Source organism: Phocoena sinus, chromosome 8 (genome assembly GCF_008692025.1).
Source record: "Phocoena sinus isolate mPhoSin1 chromosome 8, mPhoSin1.pri, whole genome shotgun sequence".
NCBI lineage: Eukaryota > Metazoa > Chordata > Mammalia > Artiodactyla > Phocoenidae > Phocoena > Phocoena sinus.
The window spans coordinates 87,820,048-87,838,524 of record NC_045770.1 but is presented as its reverse complement, the minus strand read 5'-3'; the positions used below and the strand labels follow the sequence as shown (position 1 = coordinate 87,838,524).

At 39.2% G+C, this 18,477-nt stretch overlaps 1 protein-coding gene across 7 annotated transcripts in view; it reads left to right on the top strand.

The window, feature by feature from the left end:
• Positions 1-2,728: 2,728 nt before the first annotated feature.
• Positions 2,729-18,477, top strand: part of TRAF6 (TNF receptor associated factor 6) — a 30,798-nt gene continuing 15,049 nt past the window's right edge. The window contains exons 1-7 of one of the 7 annotated variants that reach the window (XM_032639660.1): positions 2,729-2,931; positions 4,625-4,681; positions 6,867-7,073; positions 8,490-8,810; positions 12,793-12,943; positions 13,866-14,024; positions 15,350-15,421. In XM_032639660.1, the coding sequence (XP_032495551.1) occupies positions 7,039-7,073; positions 8,490-8,810; positions 12,793-12,943; positions 13,866-14,024; positions 15,350-15,421 (738 nt within the window). In that variant the 5' untranslated portion in view covers positions 2,729-2,931; positions 4,625-4,681; positions 6,867-7,038. Of the gene's footprint in view, positions 7,316-8,462; positions 8,811-12,792; positions 12,944-13,865; positions 14,025-15,349; positions 15,422-18,477 lie in introns of all 7 variants that reach the window. The other 6 variants (XM_032639661.1, XM_032639657.1, XM_032639659.1 and 3 more) reach the window with 6 other exon arrangements.

Genomic DNA, 18,477 nt, shown 5'->3' with positions numbered 1-18,477 from the left:
AAGAAAGAAAGGAAGGAAGGAAGGAAAGGAGAGAGAGAAATGATAGAGCACTGAGACTTGTTTTGAGTTTGTTACCTAAATAAAATAAGATGGAATCACTTAGAGTATTTCTTACTGAATCTGTCCTTGTTCACGAAGAAATTCTCCCTTGCCAGCTATGAATTCTTTATTTGGTTCCTTTGGAACGCTGGAGACAACCTAGCCTAGGAAGTCACATTCTGTCATTTTCACAGCATCCTATTGGTTGTACCCTATTCATTGTGCAAGGGGATCACATATGGGCATAAATAGCATCTTCAGGGCTGACTGCCACACATACATGATGGTTGTTCAATAAATATGGTTTGAATTAAAGAACTGTGTTCTACTTTTATCATTTAAAACTTAGAGAGCCATCCTTTTTCTAAATGGGGGAAAATCTCTCACCCTCCCACTCCTACCTGGGACAGCCTACAAGGTGAATCTTATTTCAGTTTTCAAATAGAGTGTGAAAAACAGCAACCCAGAAATGATACTATGATGATATTTTTGCCCACTTTGAATACTTATATAGGACACTGGAAAATATTTTAAATTAGTGACATTTCAGGAAACCTAGGTACTGTGGTTGCTGTACATATCAGATAACCCTACTGATCAGAATACTCAGTTCCTGCCACCTGTATAGAGCTTCCTAGTTTACAAAGAGTTTTCACATGTATCTCATTTGAACTAATAAAGTCTCTGAGAAGGAGACAGGATGGATTTTATTCCAACTTTACAGATGAGGATACTTGACCAGGTCCAATTTTAATAAGAGGCAGAGCCAAGAGGAAAATTTTGTTTTCTGATTCCTAGTCCAGTAGGGGTGTGAACAATCAGAGGAGACTTTCAGGAGGAATTTGCATAGGATAGGCTGGGTTGTGCGGCAGAAAAGACAGCCCTAACATCTCAATGGCTCGAAACAACAGAGATCTGTTTCCTGCTCATATAAGTCCAATGAAGGTGGATTGACTTTCCAAGGCAACTGCCCTCCATACAGCAATTTAGCGATCCAGCCTCTTACAGCTGCCCCATGGTTGTCACATGGGGAAGTGGGTCTTTCAATGAAAATCAAATGCTTTGGTCTTAAAATGACACAACTCCCTTGCCCTGAACAGCCTGTGGGTCAGAACTAGTCACATGGCACTGTCTGACTGCAAGGGGACAGTGTAAGTCTCCTGTGTGCCCAGGGCATGGGTGAGCGCCAACACTCTCTACCAGTATAAACAGGGAAGAATAAATAGGATCTGTAGAAGTAGGAGGAAGCCCCTCAAGGACACGTGTGAAAATCGTGAAATACACGCACAACACCTAATCTTTCTGAAAGCCCAGTGCTGGGTTCTCTCACGTACATTTTTATTAGTTGATGCTGACAACAGCCTGGAAGGTAAATATTATCCCCTAGTTTATGGTTTAGGAAACTGAAGTTTGTAGAAGTTACAAAACTTGCCCCAGAGCACATATTAATACGTGGAGGAAAGTCTACCTCCCTTGTTCTTCTTTTTCTCCATCTCTCAGTCTTATATCATGATCTCTTCACCATCACATAGGGGATTTATTTTTACAGGGCCCTGGGAATCAGTGGGGAGGGATGCACAAGAGCTGGCAATTCTACTGGCAATGTTTTATTTATTGAGCTGGGTGGTGAGCACACAGATGTGTGTATAATTCTTTTTATGTCTTAACTATTTCAAAATACTTCTTAGAAAGAGGGGTGGCAGAGTGAGTTTGAAAACTTGTGACAGTTTCTTATCTTAAAAACATAAGTATTTTTTATGAATATCAGCAGCCAGAAAGCAGGAAATACAGTATTGTTAACATTTATTGAGCACATACTATGTCCTAGTTTTAAATAATTTATTAACATGTACTAACTTATGTTTCCCTTCCAACAATGCTACCAGTGAGGTAGGTACTATCATTATCCTTATTTTAATGAGATGAAAAAATTGAAGTCAGATTAAGTAAATTATTTAAAGTCAAATAATTTATAAAGGGGAAAAACTAGATTGGAATGAAGCACTCTGGTTTCAGGACATGTACATATGAAACCCAACACCCTGTAATACCTCCCCCAAGAGGTGAAGGATGAGTCAGATTTGCAGAGGTGAGCCAAAATCTTTCACGCATCTTCTTGTTACATTCCTTAGAGGTTTGCATGCAGTTAAACAGGGAATTAAAAATAGCTTTCTTGTGACGTTGACCGAAAAAGAGATGATGTGTTTGGCAGCAGTTTCAAAGAAATATTTAAATATATGGGTTTGACTCCCTTGGACTGGTTGAAGGGGAAGGACCAGGTGATAACAGAGGGCTCTACATATCATGTAAACTTCCTTGGCAAGGAGGGTGGAGTTAGGGAAGGAATGAAGGCTTTTCGAAGGTCAAGTAATCTCGCCGAGTTGGGGTTTTTCTCCTGCTTGGATTGGGAAACTATAAAAACACAGTTTGGGATTACTGCTGTTGCTGCTGCTCACTAGATCACAGTTACTCCGAGACAGATCTCACTTCAGGATTGCAGGGTAAGGAATTCCCAGGTGGGATTCGCACCCAAGCGAGGCGGAAGCGCAGCGGGAGAGCTCTAGATTGACGGCTGGACCTGCCCGCGCCGGCGCCGCAGCGCGCGCCTGTGGAGGACCGCCGCCAGGGGGCGCCCACGCCCGGCTGGGCCGCTCTGTCTCCTCCCCTGCCCGCTCCCCGCCCCTCGCTCGCCCGGGCGAGCGGAGAAGGCGGAAGTAGGGGCATCCGCGGATGGGGCTCGGGCTTCCGGGGGGTTCAGTGACGGCGGCCTTCGGGTCAAGAGACTGGCGTCCTGGCACCCTCGGCTTGGAGTGCGGTCCCTTTCTCTCCTGGCACCTTGGCTGAGTGGAGTCCTGCGGCCGGGCGTAGTCGGCGGCCCAGCGGACCGGAGTGGTGAGTCTCCTTCTGACGGCTCCCGGCGGTGGCGGCCTCTCTCCCCACGGGCTGGGATGCCTCCTCCTCTCCTGTTTCTCACTTGGGGACGCCGCCCCTGGCCCCTAGCTTCCCACGGGTTGGGGACGCCGCCTCCTCTCCCCTGGGTTCCCACAGGTTGGAGACGCCGACCCCTGTCCCCTCACCTCTGCTCCGCCGGCCGGTGGGGACCACCTCCCCGGCTCACTCCATCCCCCAGCTGGAATCTCGCGCCAACTTTCTTGGCCCGACTTCCCCCACCCCGCGCATTCCCCTTCCCAGAAAAGGAAATCGCCTCCTGTATTTTCCCATTGCTCGGATGGTACCGGCTTAAAAAAATCCCTTTTAGGTTCTCAGCGATTCCCTCTGTCACTGTCATGGGAGAGCTATTTTTGGGTTCCCTGTTGAACTCGGTAGATGTCCCAGGCAGCAAGTTGTTTTTTTTTTTTTTTTTAAAGAAAAGGTTCAGCTGACACGAATGTTTCCTCCCCCGCCCTTGCACGCGGCAGTTCTAGCGATTGTTCCAGACGCTGGGTTGATAAAGCTGTTCCTAGTATTTGGCTTCAGGGGAACTCCAGCTGAGTTAGGACTGTCTTGAATGTGAACAGAAAGCACCTACAAATTTTAGGAGCTTCATACAACGTATAGTATTTGCGTGTTTTCTCTGGTTTCTCGGGAGTGTAAATCACTAAATGTCTTGCTACACAGACATAGAAACAAGAAAAACTTGAAATTCTGAGTGTTGGCCTTGTGAACCTGGCCACTGGTATTTTATCCATTCCCTTGTGATTACTCGGGAAGGGAGAAGGGGCTTTTCTGATGTTAATATGGGAGTGGGGTGAGGACGCTGTGGCTTTTTTTGTGACTCAAGGAAGGAATGTGTCTCAGGCCCTTGTTGCCCATGTGATGATCAGAGTTTCAACCTGCGCGCACTATATACATCACGGTATTTAAGAATTGTAGCTTGAAGTCTTTTCTGTGACAAATTTGGATACGTGATGCTGATAAATTTTTGGCCACTTAGATTTTGAAAGAAGTTCAAATCTTTGCCTCCTGGAGGAGAACAAATCATGCCTAGGAAAGGGAATGTCCCCTCAAATTTGTGTTCAAAAATAAGGCATAGCAGTTGACTCTTTTGCAGCACCTTCGTCATTGCAGCCCTTTTGCAGGTCTTTGCAATTTTAAGAATAGATCTTAAGGATTTGGTAAATAGTTCTTGTTTCTAAAGCTAGTAGCAAATTAAAGGTAATTTCTCAGTGTTTTGTATTATATGGTTTAACTTTAAAACTTAAAATTGACCAGTTCAAGACATAACTTACTGATTTTTTAGCTTGGTACGTTTCTCTCATTAGCATCTGTTGATCTTAAAGGAACAAAGTTTTGTGTATCGCTCTATTCCCCCTCCCACAAGATATTTAACAGTATACTCTTTGGAGCATAATATATAACCCCATACTAATAGGTGAATTTAAGCCATGATTTCTTATAAGGCTATTTTTGATATTCATTTTGCAGTCAAAATAAGTTGGAAGTGGTTACATCCCACGATATTTAATTAACTCAGTGCTTACTGTACTAGATTCACAATTACAAAGAGGGAATTACAGTCATGAAGCTCTTAACGTACTAAGGAACCATTTAACCTTTGTGCTGTCTCTTCCATTAATTCATATAGAAAGCCACATGAATTCTGAATGTTAGAATAGAAAAGAGGCCAAAGAAATCTTTGAAGGTAAGAATATCTGTTTACTCTTATTTATTTTAGCTTATGTAAAGCCAAGCGTACCTCTGTAGCGTCTCATGAAGTGGATACCTAAGGCACCATATGAGGTTAAAAAAAAAATACTAATAAAGCATAGTATTTTCTACACGGTTGCCAGATCATCATCATCATCTTTTTTTTTTTTTTCCCAATTATTTATTTATTTATTTATTTATTTTTGGCTGCGTTGGGTCTTTCGTTGCTGCACGTGGACTTTCTCTAGTTGCAGCCAGTGGGGGCTACTCTTCATTGCAGTAAACGGGCTTCTCATTGCGGTGGCTTCTCTTGTTGCTGAGCACAGGCTCTAGGTGCGCAGGCTTCAGTAATTGTGGCTCGCGGGCTAAATAGTTGTGGCTTGTGGGCTCTAGAGCGCAGGCTCAGTAGTTGTGGCCCATGGGCTTAGTTGCTCCGCAGCATGTGGGATCTTCCCCGACCAGCAGTCGAACCTGTGTCCCCTGCATTGGCAGGTGGATTCTCAGCCACTGTGCCACCAGAGAACCCCCCCCAGATCATCTTCTATAGCTGACTCTAAGCACTTTTTGGGGTTTTTTTCTTGGTGTTAATTAAAATAGTTACTCACTGTAGTTAAGAAAGTGATTTTCAATTAAGTCATCACAGTCCCTAAAAGTAAAAGGAAAAAACGTTTTAACTTGCCAAAAAGAAAGAGTAAACCTAAAAATACTGAATGGCACTTGGAATACTGCTTTAGCTTAATTTTCCCTTTGTAGTATAGTTACATGGGACTACATACTGTAGACAGAGTGACTACCTAAAAAAGTTTATTTGAAAGATGAAAAGCTTCTGTATTACTTAAAGCATGAAAAATAATGGCATCTATATTTTTAAGAGTGCTCACTTTCATGTCTTGACACTGCATTCCTGCAGTGGAATTCCTTTTAAGGAATTGTGACTGATTGGACAGATTTTCTTAGTAACACATTTGCTATAAAAGGTCTCTAAATCTAAAGACCTTCAAGTCTTTTGGACTGGATAGCAAGAGGGCAGTTTATCGACTATCCAATAAACTGAATTTTAACTGGACATTTGGGCAGAAAAGGTAGACCTAGCTCAGGGACTTTTGCTTTTGTCTCCTGGCTAGCATTTTGATATATGCTGTACAACCAAACGAATATTAATTTCTCAAAAGTGATTTTACTTTAAAAAAATAAAATGGTTATAGTTTCAAAAGGTAACTATACCTGGAATTATCAAAGGTATATAAAATGTGTTCTCATACTTACTCTGCTTTTGGGAGTGGGAATTATAAAGCCTTTGTTATTGGATATCAAAACATATCATATTGGATAACCAGCATCTATCAGAAACTATAAAAAGTTATATACTTTTTGACCTAATAATTCTACTTCTAAGAAATTTAACTAAGGTAGTAATTGAACACAAAAATGTATATGGGAAGAAAAATAACAAAGGGTATAAACCCTAGTATAGCATTACAGTGTTATCTATCAACAGATTTGGAGGGTGTAACAGGGGCCTTATAACCCCATCCTGGAGCACAGGCGTAATAACTAGTTCTGCTCTTTGCCATTATCTTGCCATCCCTTCCTCCTTATCAACTTGTACTGAGTCTTCCACGGGATTCTGCATTAGTTATAACAAGGCTTTGCAAACTGTTTTTAACTTTTCAAAAATATTATCGAAACTACAAAAGTAGAACAAAACGCGAGTTTTTCTTTACTGATTTTTTGGAATTCTGTCAACCCAACCTGATAACACTGGACAGCTCATGTTTAACAGAAGCTGTGGTCAGCATCTTAGTCTAGTGTAATAAAAATAAATGGAAAGAAATTTTAAATTCAGCTTTATAGACAAAGTTATCAAAACATAGACAAACATAGGATAGTACAAGTTGCACAGGCTCTGGGTGAAGTAGTCTTGGGTTCTGATTCTAACTCTGTTTCTTATTAGTTGGGTAATCCTTGGCAAGTTACTTAGCCTTTTAAAGCTTCAGAGTTTCCACTTTGATAACGGGGGGGGGGGCAATAAAATTGTTAAATAAAATAACTCTATAGAGGTACACATAATAACAACTCATTTTTACTTCCAGGCACAGTTCTAAGTGCTTTGCACATATTAACACATTTAATCCTCTCGGTAATTCTGAGGTGGATTCTTTTGTTACCCCCATTTACAGATGAGGAAACTGAAGCACAGAAAGGTTATATAGTTTGCCCAGGTCATACACCAAATGATGGAGACAAGAGTTAAACCCAGATCATCCGATTCCAGCATCTAAGCTCTTCACCACTTCATGATATTGCCTCTCCAGCCAGAACAGTGCTCCATCCTTTGTAGGTGGTCATCAAATGCTACTCAAAATCTTTTTGAGAAGAAGAAAAAGGTATCTATAGTGGTAAAAAATAGAGGATTACTGTCTTAACCCACTATTTGACATGGTGGCAGCCAGGATTTTTATAGAAAAATGAGACAGGCGGGGGATACATTGTCTACCATATTGGCTGGAGGCTTACATTCTGTTTTCTAGAACTCTGGTTGACGCTTGAACAACATAGGTTTGAACTGCATGAGTCAACTTATACATGGATTTTTTCCAATAAATACTACAGCACTACATTATCAGAGGTTGGTTGAATCAGTGGATATAGAACCACAGACACAGAGGGCAAACTGTAACGTTATATGTGGATTTTTGACTGCGTGGGTGTCGGCACCCCAACCCCTGTGTTCAAGGGTCAACTGTATATCTGGTACATAGTGGGAATTTTCTATACGTGTAATTACCTATAAGAGAGACCTGGTTAATTAGGCTGTGAACTGCTTTTAGACCTTAGCTTCTCACTTGTAAATTCTGGTAATGGTTTAGAATTTGAAAGCATCCCACCTACCATAAAGCAATAGTTTTCCATAGGCAAACAAAACCTCACTTGTTTTTCCAGTCATTAGTAATGAAACATAGTCACTTGACATGACTGAAGGCACGAGGACAAACAGATATACTTTTTCAATTCCGTTCTTTCTGTGTAATAGAAATTGCCACACTGAACATTTGGAGGTACAGTTGACCCCTTGAACAACACAGGTTTGAACTACACAGGTCCACTTAAATGCAAATTTTTTTTCAGTAAAGGATCTGTGGTTATTGACTCCGAGGATGTGGAACTTTGGGAACAGAGGGCCAACTCGGATTTTCTACTGCGTGGGTGTCGGCCTCCCTAACACCTGCCTTGTTCAGGACTCAACTGTAGTCAATAGAGTTTTAGATCTAGAAGAAGAAACTGAGATCCAAATGGTTAGTTGCCCAAAATCACATAACTAATAGTTTCTCACGATCATCTGATCCTTTGTGCATTGTTCGTCCTCACGCTGCCTGCTGGTCGAGCTGTTCTCTCAGCTCTGGATACTTGAAGGAAGTTCAGCAGCATAATTAAGTTCTTCAGCAGCTGCCTAATGAACACCTGTTAGGTGAAAGCTCGTGCTGAGTACTGAGGAAATGAACATTCTTGAAACTGCAGTCATAGAAAACAGACATTTAAACAGATAATTATGCTAATTATTACAGTTGAGGTATGTTTCTTCTTTTAACCTTATATTCCATCCATCCTACTAGATCATGAACTCCTTAACTTGTAAAATAGTAGTCATGAAGCAAAGCTGAAAAAGCTTTGAACGTTTTCTGTAAATAATGTTAACAGAGCTAATGTTTATCAACTAAAAGGTGGCTTGCATAGATAGCTATGATACGTGTGTGTGTGTGTGTGTGTGTGTGAAGGCATTTTTTGTCTTGCTATTTCTTCAGAGCAGTCGATAATCACCTTACTATGAGTCTGCTACACTGGGAAAACAGCTGTGGATCCAGCCAGTCTGAGAGCGACTGCTGTGCTGCCATGGCCGCCAGCTCCTGTGGTGCTGCAGCAAAAGATGACAGTGTGAGTGGAACTGCCAGCACAGTGAATCTTTCCAGCTCTTTTATGGAAGAGATCCAGGGATATGACGTGGAATTTGACCCACCCCTGGAAAGCAAGTATGAATGCCCCATCTGCTTGATGGCATTACGGGAAGCAGTGCAAACACCGTGCGGCCACAGGTTCTGCAAAGCCTGCATCATCAAATCAATAAGGTACGTGAGCATAAGAATGAACCTATAACAGCCAAATAGAACATTATTACGTAGAACACAGGGCATCCCAAGAATAGTCTTACACATAAAAAGCTACTTCAGGAAGAAGAACACTGAACAGAAAACTGAGAAATTTACATTCTTATTCCAGTTCCTACTGTAGTATGAAAGGTAATTACTATGTCCTCCCCTCCTTTGACCCTCAGATAAATAAACAGTAAGTAGCTACTTCTACTTAAAGCAGTTGTATTGTAGACTAGGGTGTGTCTCTAAGCTTTAAGAAAATAATTAAAAATAATGTACCTTAAATGATGATCCTACTAGAATACGATAATCTCAACCATACAAATAATGCTGACTTTGTGAGTAATCATTATTCTCATTTTAGCCACATTAAATTTTGTCTGCTACCTGCTGCCTATGGACAACTGTAAAATAACCAGTATTTTTAAAGAAAGTATTGATTGATGGCTCTGCCTTCATAATATATCCAGAATTCAATCCCTGCCTCACCCTGTTCTGAATCACCATCAACTCTCTCACAGGCCTCCCTACTTCCACCCTTGCCTTCTTCCAGGCTGTTCTCAATATAGCAGCCAGAATGAACCTGGTAAAATAAGTAAGATGATGTCATCTCTGCTCAGAGCATTGCAGCAGGTCATCTGGGAGTAAAAGCCAAAGCCCTTGTAAGGCCTTATATGATAGGTCCATAAATTTTCTGATCATCTATTAGGCTCCCCTCCCCGCTACCAATTCACTCTTTGCTGTTCCTTGAACTTGTCAAGCATGCTCTTGGGGAGTTGGCTTCAGCTGTTCTCTCTGCATCTTACTTCAGTTAACTGCTTAGTCAGTGCCCTTTACTCCCTCCAGTGTGGCTCAGATCTCACCTTCTCGTAGGTACCTTGGCTACCCTGCTTATACCGCAGCATGCCTTTCCCCACCTCTTCCCACACTCTGAATCTCCCTTACCTACCTTTCTTTTTTTCTCTAACACTTTTCATATTTAAAAATACAGATAATTTGTGTGTTTATTGTCTGCTTGCTCACCTGGAGTATAAGCTCCTTGAGAGCAGAGGTTGAGATCTATTTTAGTTCTTGATATTTCCTAAGTGCCAGGAATAGCACCTGATACATAGTAGGTGCTCAGTAAATCATGATTGCATCAACTGAAGAAAAGTATATGGGATTTCCACAAATGATTAAAATTCATCTCCTAAGAAATAGATACATTTTACTATAATTCAAAAGTTAGATGGGAATATTTTTAGGTGACTAAGGAGTTCTATACAGGACAAAAAAATGGAAGAAGCGGGGGAATTTTAGGTTCTTCAACTAATAAGCATCTAGTCATATTGGTGAAATCATTTTTAAGTAGGTTAGCTGGCTGTTCACTCATCTTGTAAGTTTTTTTCTTTCGACTTTTTTTCTTTGTGGTACGCGGGCCTCTCACTGCTGTGGTCTCTCCCATCGCGGAGCACAGGCTCCAGACGCACAGGCTCAGTGGCCATGGCTCACGGGCCCAGCCGCTCCACGGCATGTGGGATCTTCCCGGACCGGGGCACGAACCCGTGTCCCCTGCATCGGCAGGTGGACTCTCAACCACTGCGCCACCAGGGGAGCCCTGTTGGGAGGTTTTTGATTACTGATTCACTCTCCTTACTAGTAATGTAGTCTGTTCAGATTTTCTGTTTCTTTTTTTTTTTTTTTTTTTTTTTTTGCGGTACATGGGCCTCTCACTGTTGTGGCCTCTCCCGTTGCGGAGCACAGGCTCAGGACGCGCAGGCTCAGTGGCCATGGCTCACGGGCCCAGCCACTCCGCAGCATGTGGGATCTTCCCAGACCGGGGCACGAACCCGCATCCCCTGCATCGGCAGGCGGACTCTCAACCACTGCGCCACCAGGGAAGCCCAGATTTTCTGTTTCTTTATGGTTCAGTCTTGGTAGGTTGCATGTTTCTGGGAATTTATCCATTTCTTTTAGGTTGTCAAGTCTGTTGCCATATAATTGTTCATAGTAGTCTCTTTTGATCCTTTGTATCTGTGGTATCAGTTGTGATGTCTCCTCTTTCATTTCTGATTTTATTTGAGTCCTCTCTTTTTTTTTTTCTTGTTAGTCTAGCTAAACTTCTCTATAAAATTTGAATTTGTGGTAACTACATCCATACTTGGGAATTGGCTTAACTTAAGTTACAAGGGAGCATGTGTCTTGTTTCAATTTGGGGGAAAAATATGTTACCCAATGGTGAATTGGCAATATCTCTCTAGAGTTGGTGTTCTCATCCTCCACACTGTTGGCATTTTGAGCCAGATACTTCTTTGTCGTGGAAGAATGTCCTGGTGTTGTAGGATGCTTAACAGCATTCCTGGCCTCTGCTCACTGGATGGTGAAATAGCCCCACTTCCCCAGTTGTGAGACCCAGAGTGTCTCCAGATGTTGCCAGATGTCCCCTGTGGTCAGAATTGCCCTAGTTGAGACTACTGGTTTAGGGTGTACATGAGAGCAGTGTTAAAGGCTCACCTTTTTTTTTCTGTCTATAATGATTTTCAATTTATATTGCATTTAGGTAGAAATAGGACCATATTATGGATCGTTGATTTTCCTGTAGGTGAAGATGTACAGAAAAACCCAAGTGTTACCCATGCCCAGGAAGGTAGCTAATCTTTAGCAGTTTTTTAATAGCAAGATATTCATGAAAATAGTGGAACAGTGGTCTGAAAAGGAAGTAAAACCTACAAAAGGAAGTGTGAGGCTTTTTTTTTTTTCCTATCTCCCTCTAAGCTAGAAATGACCACTTACTTCAACTTTAATGTTCTTAAAGGAATGGCTCGGAAATTTCTCATCGGTTATAGTCATTCGGAGAATCAAAAGGCAGCATCTCAATCCAATTCCATTTTCCTTTGGAGTGATTGCTAATGCGGTGGATAATGGTTTCCAGTTTACTTTGAAAGGTTCTTATTTTCTCTTAGATATCCATCACTTACGTTTGGGGAATATATTTCAATAAACTTGTTTACGTCCCTGGTTCTCAAAAAATATTCAACAGTAGAATAATATCATGCAGTGTGAGAGAAGCCCTGTAAAGATTGACTATGTCGGTCACATTTTGTAGTTCTAAGGCATTTGACAGCAGCCTCCCATTTTCAACACCTTTACGTGCACAAGAACCACCACTGTTGCTTTACACGTAGGAGGTGTGCAACAAATGTTTGCGTGATTGACGCTCTGTAGCCTATCTGACCTGCCACATTTCGTGAGTGAAGATTGAAACATCCCAAAAAGTTAAAGGGGAATGACAGACACCCAAGCTTCCTGGGGTAGTTTTTCCCATCGTTAAGATAGAACAAACCATTGGAAGGAAAGGACATAGAGGTCCTTTAACTCCTGATTGCATTGTATGTACCCTAGACATAAAAATAAAGGAAACCTTTGTTGCCCGTGAGCCAGTGTTGATGACTGTTCAAAGTGAACCTTAAAATGTGGCCTCGTGGGGCTACTTACTGCTAATTGGTTAATTTTTACTTATGACTAATAACTATAGACATGTTATTAGTATATTCTGAGCAGCATATAATTAGTTACATATCCCTAGTATGTTGAATAGCTGCTGATAGAACAGAGGCCTGCTAGACTGCCAAAATTCCCATCCTTAACTTTCACTTCATTTGTCTTGTTCAAAATATGATTTTATTCAATTTCTCATTTTTTGGTTGAAATCTATCCCACAATCTAAAATCCCATACTAGTTTTTGATAGATAATCCATATGGTGCTAGTTGTATCCATTTCATAAAAGAATGGTTCATAAACTGTCTATAAAAGGACAGTTTATTTTAGTGATATTATACAATATAATGTGTTCATTTATTTTCTATAGGAAATAAGTAGAGAATTTATATGTGGTGGATTAAAGTTGTGTGTATTTTCTAATGTGAATGTTTGTTTAAAATCTACCAAATAATATGTATTTTATTTGTTTCTTTTAGGGATGCAGGTCACAAATGTCCAGTTGACAATGAAATACTGCTGGAAAATCAACTCTTTCCTGACAATTTTGCAAAACGAGAGATTCTTTCTCTGATGGTGAAGTGTCCAAATGAAGGTTGTCTGCACAAGATGGAACTGAGGCATCTTGAGGTATTAAAGTTATTTTCTAGCTGTTAGCATATAGGCAGGGAAGTTCCTAGAGAATAGGAACTTTACTGTGTCCATCTGGATATTGCCAGTGCCTAGCATATAGTGATTGGTTAGCAAATTCTTGCTGAATTAATACCAACCCTTTCCCTTTCATTATTGAGTATAAGTAGAAACCAGAAATTTCTTTTTCCATCTACTCTGGCTTTGCCCCAGTGATGATAAAAAATAAATCAGTATTCTGTAAGTTTTTTGGGTGAGCACTATCTGCAGTGAAACTGAAGAGCATTTTAAATACGAGTGTCACATTTTAATTCCATAGCTTCATTTCTCTCATTTTGAAATAAGCAGCAAGTCACATGTAGCCATCATTCTTAGCGCCATTGTCTTAGCACCCTCATACTTTTTTCTCTGGTTTTCTAAATTATTCATTTTATTATGAACTATAATATAGTTCTCCTATAGCTTGAGATTAACGGAAGCCACGAGATAAAATAATTTGCTTTTCAATTAATCAATCCTTAGTGTGGTGGTTTTACAAGAAGTTAAATATTGCTTATGTTCCATTTGAAATTAAGCATTTAAAATATATTTGTAACTTGCCCCCTTTACTTAGCTCCTTTTGGAGGAGCGGCCTTTCGACACTACTAAATTGATAATGAGAAAATCTGACTTCTTTCCAACTCTCTTCCCTAATTGGATACATGAACCTGAAAAGTCACATCCTTTGTATAAACTTTCAATTCACAACCATTCTTTGAAAAAAACCCATTAAGGCCTTCATATTGTGGTTCTGTGGTGTGTACTAAACAAAGTAGGTTCAGTGGACAATTCTATAGAAGAGAACAGTATATTCTTTGAAGAGATTATATTTAGATTTCTTAAGGATTGGCAAATACTAATTGATAATTTTTTTCCATCATAGGATCACCGAGCACATTGTGAGTTTGCTCTTATGAATTGTCCCCAATGCCAACGTCCCTTCCAAAAATGCCAACTTAATATTCACATTGTCAAGGAGTGTCCAAGGAGACAGGTTTCTTGTGTAAACTGTGCTGTATCGATGGCATTTGAAGATAAAGAGGCATGTACTAACTTGGATTTGTTAATTCCACTACTATTTTTTTTAATGTACAGTGGAGGGGGTTAGCAGTAGATGAAGATGTTAATCCAGTTCTGAGTCTGTATTATAAGTTGTGAGAAGACTGATTTTTTAAGAAAGTAAGTTCAATAAACCATTCTAGTAAATGAGTGTAGAGTTTATATTTTCATCTCTTTCTGAGAAAGCATTGTTTCTACTGCTTACCACAGTAGTAGATCTACAAGTAACCAGTTTTTAGGAAAGGTATATGCTGATCTGTTTCCCTATGTGATATTTTAATGACCAGTCTTGGATTAGAGACAAATAAATAAAATAATTACTGTATAAGACTTATATTTTTCTCTTTAAAAAAGAGAATGAGTGGTTAAAACTTTTAGGAGATTAAGTTAAATCCTACAAAGTGTGTTCCTTTGGTGATAATTCATCAAACACATATGATGAATTCACTTATCTGTACTTATGTTATACTTCAATTAAAACATTTATTTTTGAAAAGAAACTTCATGGCACTTGACAGCGTCGTGATCATAGAATATTTTTCCCATTTATAAACTGGGATGTAGAGAGATTAAGTAATTTTATATTAATATTATCAATGGCAAAGCTAGCACTGAGATCCTAGATCCTGGATCCGTATCCGATGTCCCTTTTACTAAAATAGTGTACATACAATTTATGTTCTTTTGTAACTATTAAGGTACTTCCTTCAAATGTATTTCTTACAAATTTATCTTGTTAATTTTCCCTACTTTCTTATGAGATCAAGCATATTATGCTCATTAAGTTGATGAATTATTCAAAAAAATGTCAGCTAACTTGCTAAAAAGTCTGAGGCATAATTAGAGCAAATTGGTGTCTTCTTAAACTTCAGTAAATTAAATGGACCTAACCAGAAGGGTTAATTATTTCTCAAATTTTTTGTATTCTAGAAAACAAGGCTCACCTTTCTGGGGCCTTTGAGAACATGGGCCTCCTGCCCTAATCATGCTTCTGTTCTTTAACCTCCTGATAAGAGTTTTAATTGAATCATGCTGCTGCTGGAAGTTTTTGGAAAGGTGTCTTTGGAGAATTATAATGTTGTTAAATGATGCCCAAACAGTCACACATGCATCTTTTGTATACTGTCATATTCTGTTAAAGAGCTGGAGGGTGAGATGAATCTCATTACTACACTGGCAAAGGGAGAGAAAATAACCTTTATAGATTATTCTCACATTTTTGTTTTACACACATCAAAAAAAAATAGGTTGGTGTTGCCTTTTCAGGTTTTCTCACTTTTTTTCTTATATTTCTTTAATAAAATTTAGATTCATGACCAGAACTGTCCTTTGGCAAATGTCATCTGTGAATACTGCAACACCATGCTCATCAGAGAACAGGTATAATGATTCCCTTTCATAAATCAGTATTTCCATAAATAGGTTAAAGAAGTGAATTAGATTTTTAACTGAAAATTTAAATCAGTAAGGCAAAATGAACACAGGTTGAAGACGAATTAAAATTGTGTGAATTTTAAATGCAAATCAGAATCACAATGAGGTATCACCTCACACACTATCATCAAAAAGTCTACAAATAATATTCTGGAGAGGGTGTGGGGAAAAGAGAACCCTCCTTCACTGTTGGTGGGAATGTAAATTGGTGCAGCCGCTATGGAAAACAGTATGGAGTTTCCTTAAAAAGCTAAAAGTAGAACTACCATATGATCCAGCGATCTCACTCATGGGCATATATCCCCAAAAGATGAAAACTCTTAATTTGAGAAGGTACACGGGGAATTCCCTGGCGGTCTGGTGGTTAGGACTCTGCCCTTTCACTGCCGAGGGCCCAGGTTCAGTTCCTGGTCGGGGAACTAAGATCCTGCAGGCTGCGCGGCACGGCCAGAAAAAAGAAAAGGTACATGCACCCCAGTGTTTATAGCAGCATTATTTATAATAGCCAAGACTTGGAAACAACCGATTAGTTTAAGAAGATGTGATATATATAGATAATAGAATATTACTCAGCCATAAAAAAGAATGAAATACTTCTATTTGCAGCAACATGGATGGACCTAGAGAATATTATACTAAGTGAAGTAAGTCAAAGACAATTGCTTTATGTTACCACTTATATATGGAATCTAAAAAATACAAATGAATCTTATATACACAACAAATAGACTCACAGACATAGAAAACAAACTTAGGGTTACCAAAGGGGAAAGGGAAGTGGGGAGGGATAAATTAGTATAGATTAACAGATACCAACTACTATACATAAAATAGATAAGCAACAAGGATATACATAACACAGTAGAGAACTATATTCAATACCTTGTAACAACCTATAATGGAAAGTAATCTGAAAAATATAAATATATACATAGCTGAATCACTTTGCTATATACTTGAAACTAACAGTATTGTAAATCTGTATTTCAATTTTAAGAAAACTGAATTTTTTCAAATAATATAATGAATAATTTCAGAAAGAACAAAAAACTCAGCCCTGAGTACTTAAAATTCCTGTCATTAACATAATACCTGTGTTTATATATATTCATAGAAGTTCCAAAGCCAAGTAATTTTTAGATAAAAATAATTTAAAATGCTCATTTAAACACCAGAAACTTTATAAGAAATATCAATACATCTTTAGACTCTGTGAAATAAGGATCTTAGGTATCCAGAAACCAGTTGAAAAAGTAAGAACAATGAAATACAAGGAAACAAGTCTATTCAGTAGCAGGGTGTTATTTGTAGCCATGTCCCCGAGGCATGTTGGGAGATTTTGAGATTTCCAGGATCTGTAGCCCCTCTGTTCAGTTGCCTGTATAGACCACTGATGGGGCATCATCAGAAGTAGTAGTTATATTAGAAAACTATTCATTTTTTTTATTAATAGAGAAAGGAAAATTCCATCTGATTGCTATCTTCTGACATTTGGAGGGTTTACCCACAAAATACGAATATTAGTCACTAAATATTTGTATACTCATGAAATCTGCAAACCCGGAGATCATAACTGATTACCTTACTAAGTAGGAACAAGCAAAACCTGTCCCTCAACTAAACTTTTCCATTCATTTGTTAAGAGTCCTTTAGGTTTTTTTCCAACAGGGCCTTAATTTGAAGGTGTAAGTAACTTTTTGCTTGTGAAGTCTCATCTCCCGGGTTTTGCTTTTTGCTCTGTTTTAATACTTAAAGGAAACCACACAGCACATCTAAAATCCAGCAAAAGTAAAACTTAATGTAGGAAAAACCCCTAGGTTTAGAGTCAGAAAAACCTAGATTTTAACCCTGACTGTGCCACTACTTGCCCACTGATCTCTGACAAGAAAGTGGACATTCTAGATCAAGGATCAGCAAACCAGCCCACCAGCCAAATCTGGCTGCTGCCTGCTTTTTAAAATAAGTTTTATTGGAACACAGCCATGCCCATGTGTTGTATGTGGCTGGTTTTGTGCCACAATGGTAGAGCTGAATACTTGGGACAGACTCCATAGGGCTTACAAGGCTGAAAATATTTACTATATGACCCTTCACAAAAAATTTTATTGACCACTATTCTAGATTATGCGAAATAAAGGACTGGATTAAATGGTCTCTGATGTTGTTTCTGCTTGAAATATCTATGATTACAGCTAAACTAAATTTCTGAAGGAAATTTACTACCACTTTCAAAGAACGTGATTCTACATAATGGATCTTACCTTAAAGAATTTAGAGTCCCCAAATCAAAGCCTGAGACTTTCTTTAAAACTTTTATTAAAGTGCTTAAAATATCTTCTAACATCTGAGTCTCCCCATTGTAGTCAAAGCATGTGCAGGTTAACAAAAAGTAAGAAGATTTATGAAAGGTGGTCATGAGGGAAAGACAGGGTGCAGTCAGTGGCTCTAACGTATATAGTTTATTGAATAGGGATTCAGTGGCCTGGACCACAGTGAGAGTCTTAGTTGGGTCATGGTTGACATCAGAAGGTACTTTTTCTTTATAATGCCGCTAGAGGGTGCCAGTTCCCTGGCAATAGGAATAAATTCATTTTCTTGAAATGAATTTTGAGTGATTTGGGGGCATGGTACGAGACGTTGATATTTCCTTCCTTTGTGACTTTTGGAAGTAAATATCATTTTTTTAAGTTGATAAAATACATTTTATGTTGATGCAAAGCCAGTCTAAATCAGCTAAGTCTCAATTATAAAATAAGCTTAACAGAGCTGCAAAACAACTTTTATATATATGCATTAGCCAATCTAAATCCAGCCAGGTATTGCTTTGAAGAGGCCCTTAGATACCTGGAGTTAATTTGAAAATGAAAAAATTGCTTAAGGACATCATATTGCAGTTCCTGTTCAAGACAGCTATGTATTGGATTGGCCAAAAAGTTCGTTCGGGTTTTCCATAAAATGTTGGAAAAACCCGAACGAACTTTTTGGCCAACTCAATATGATGC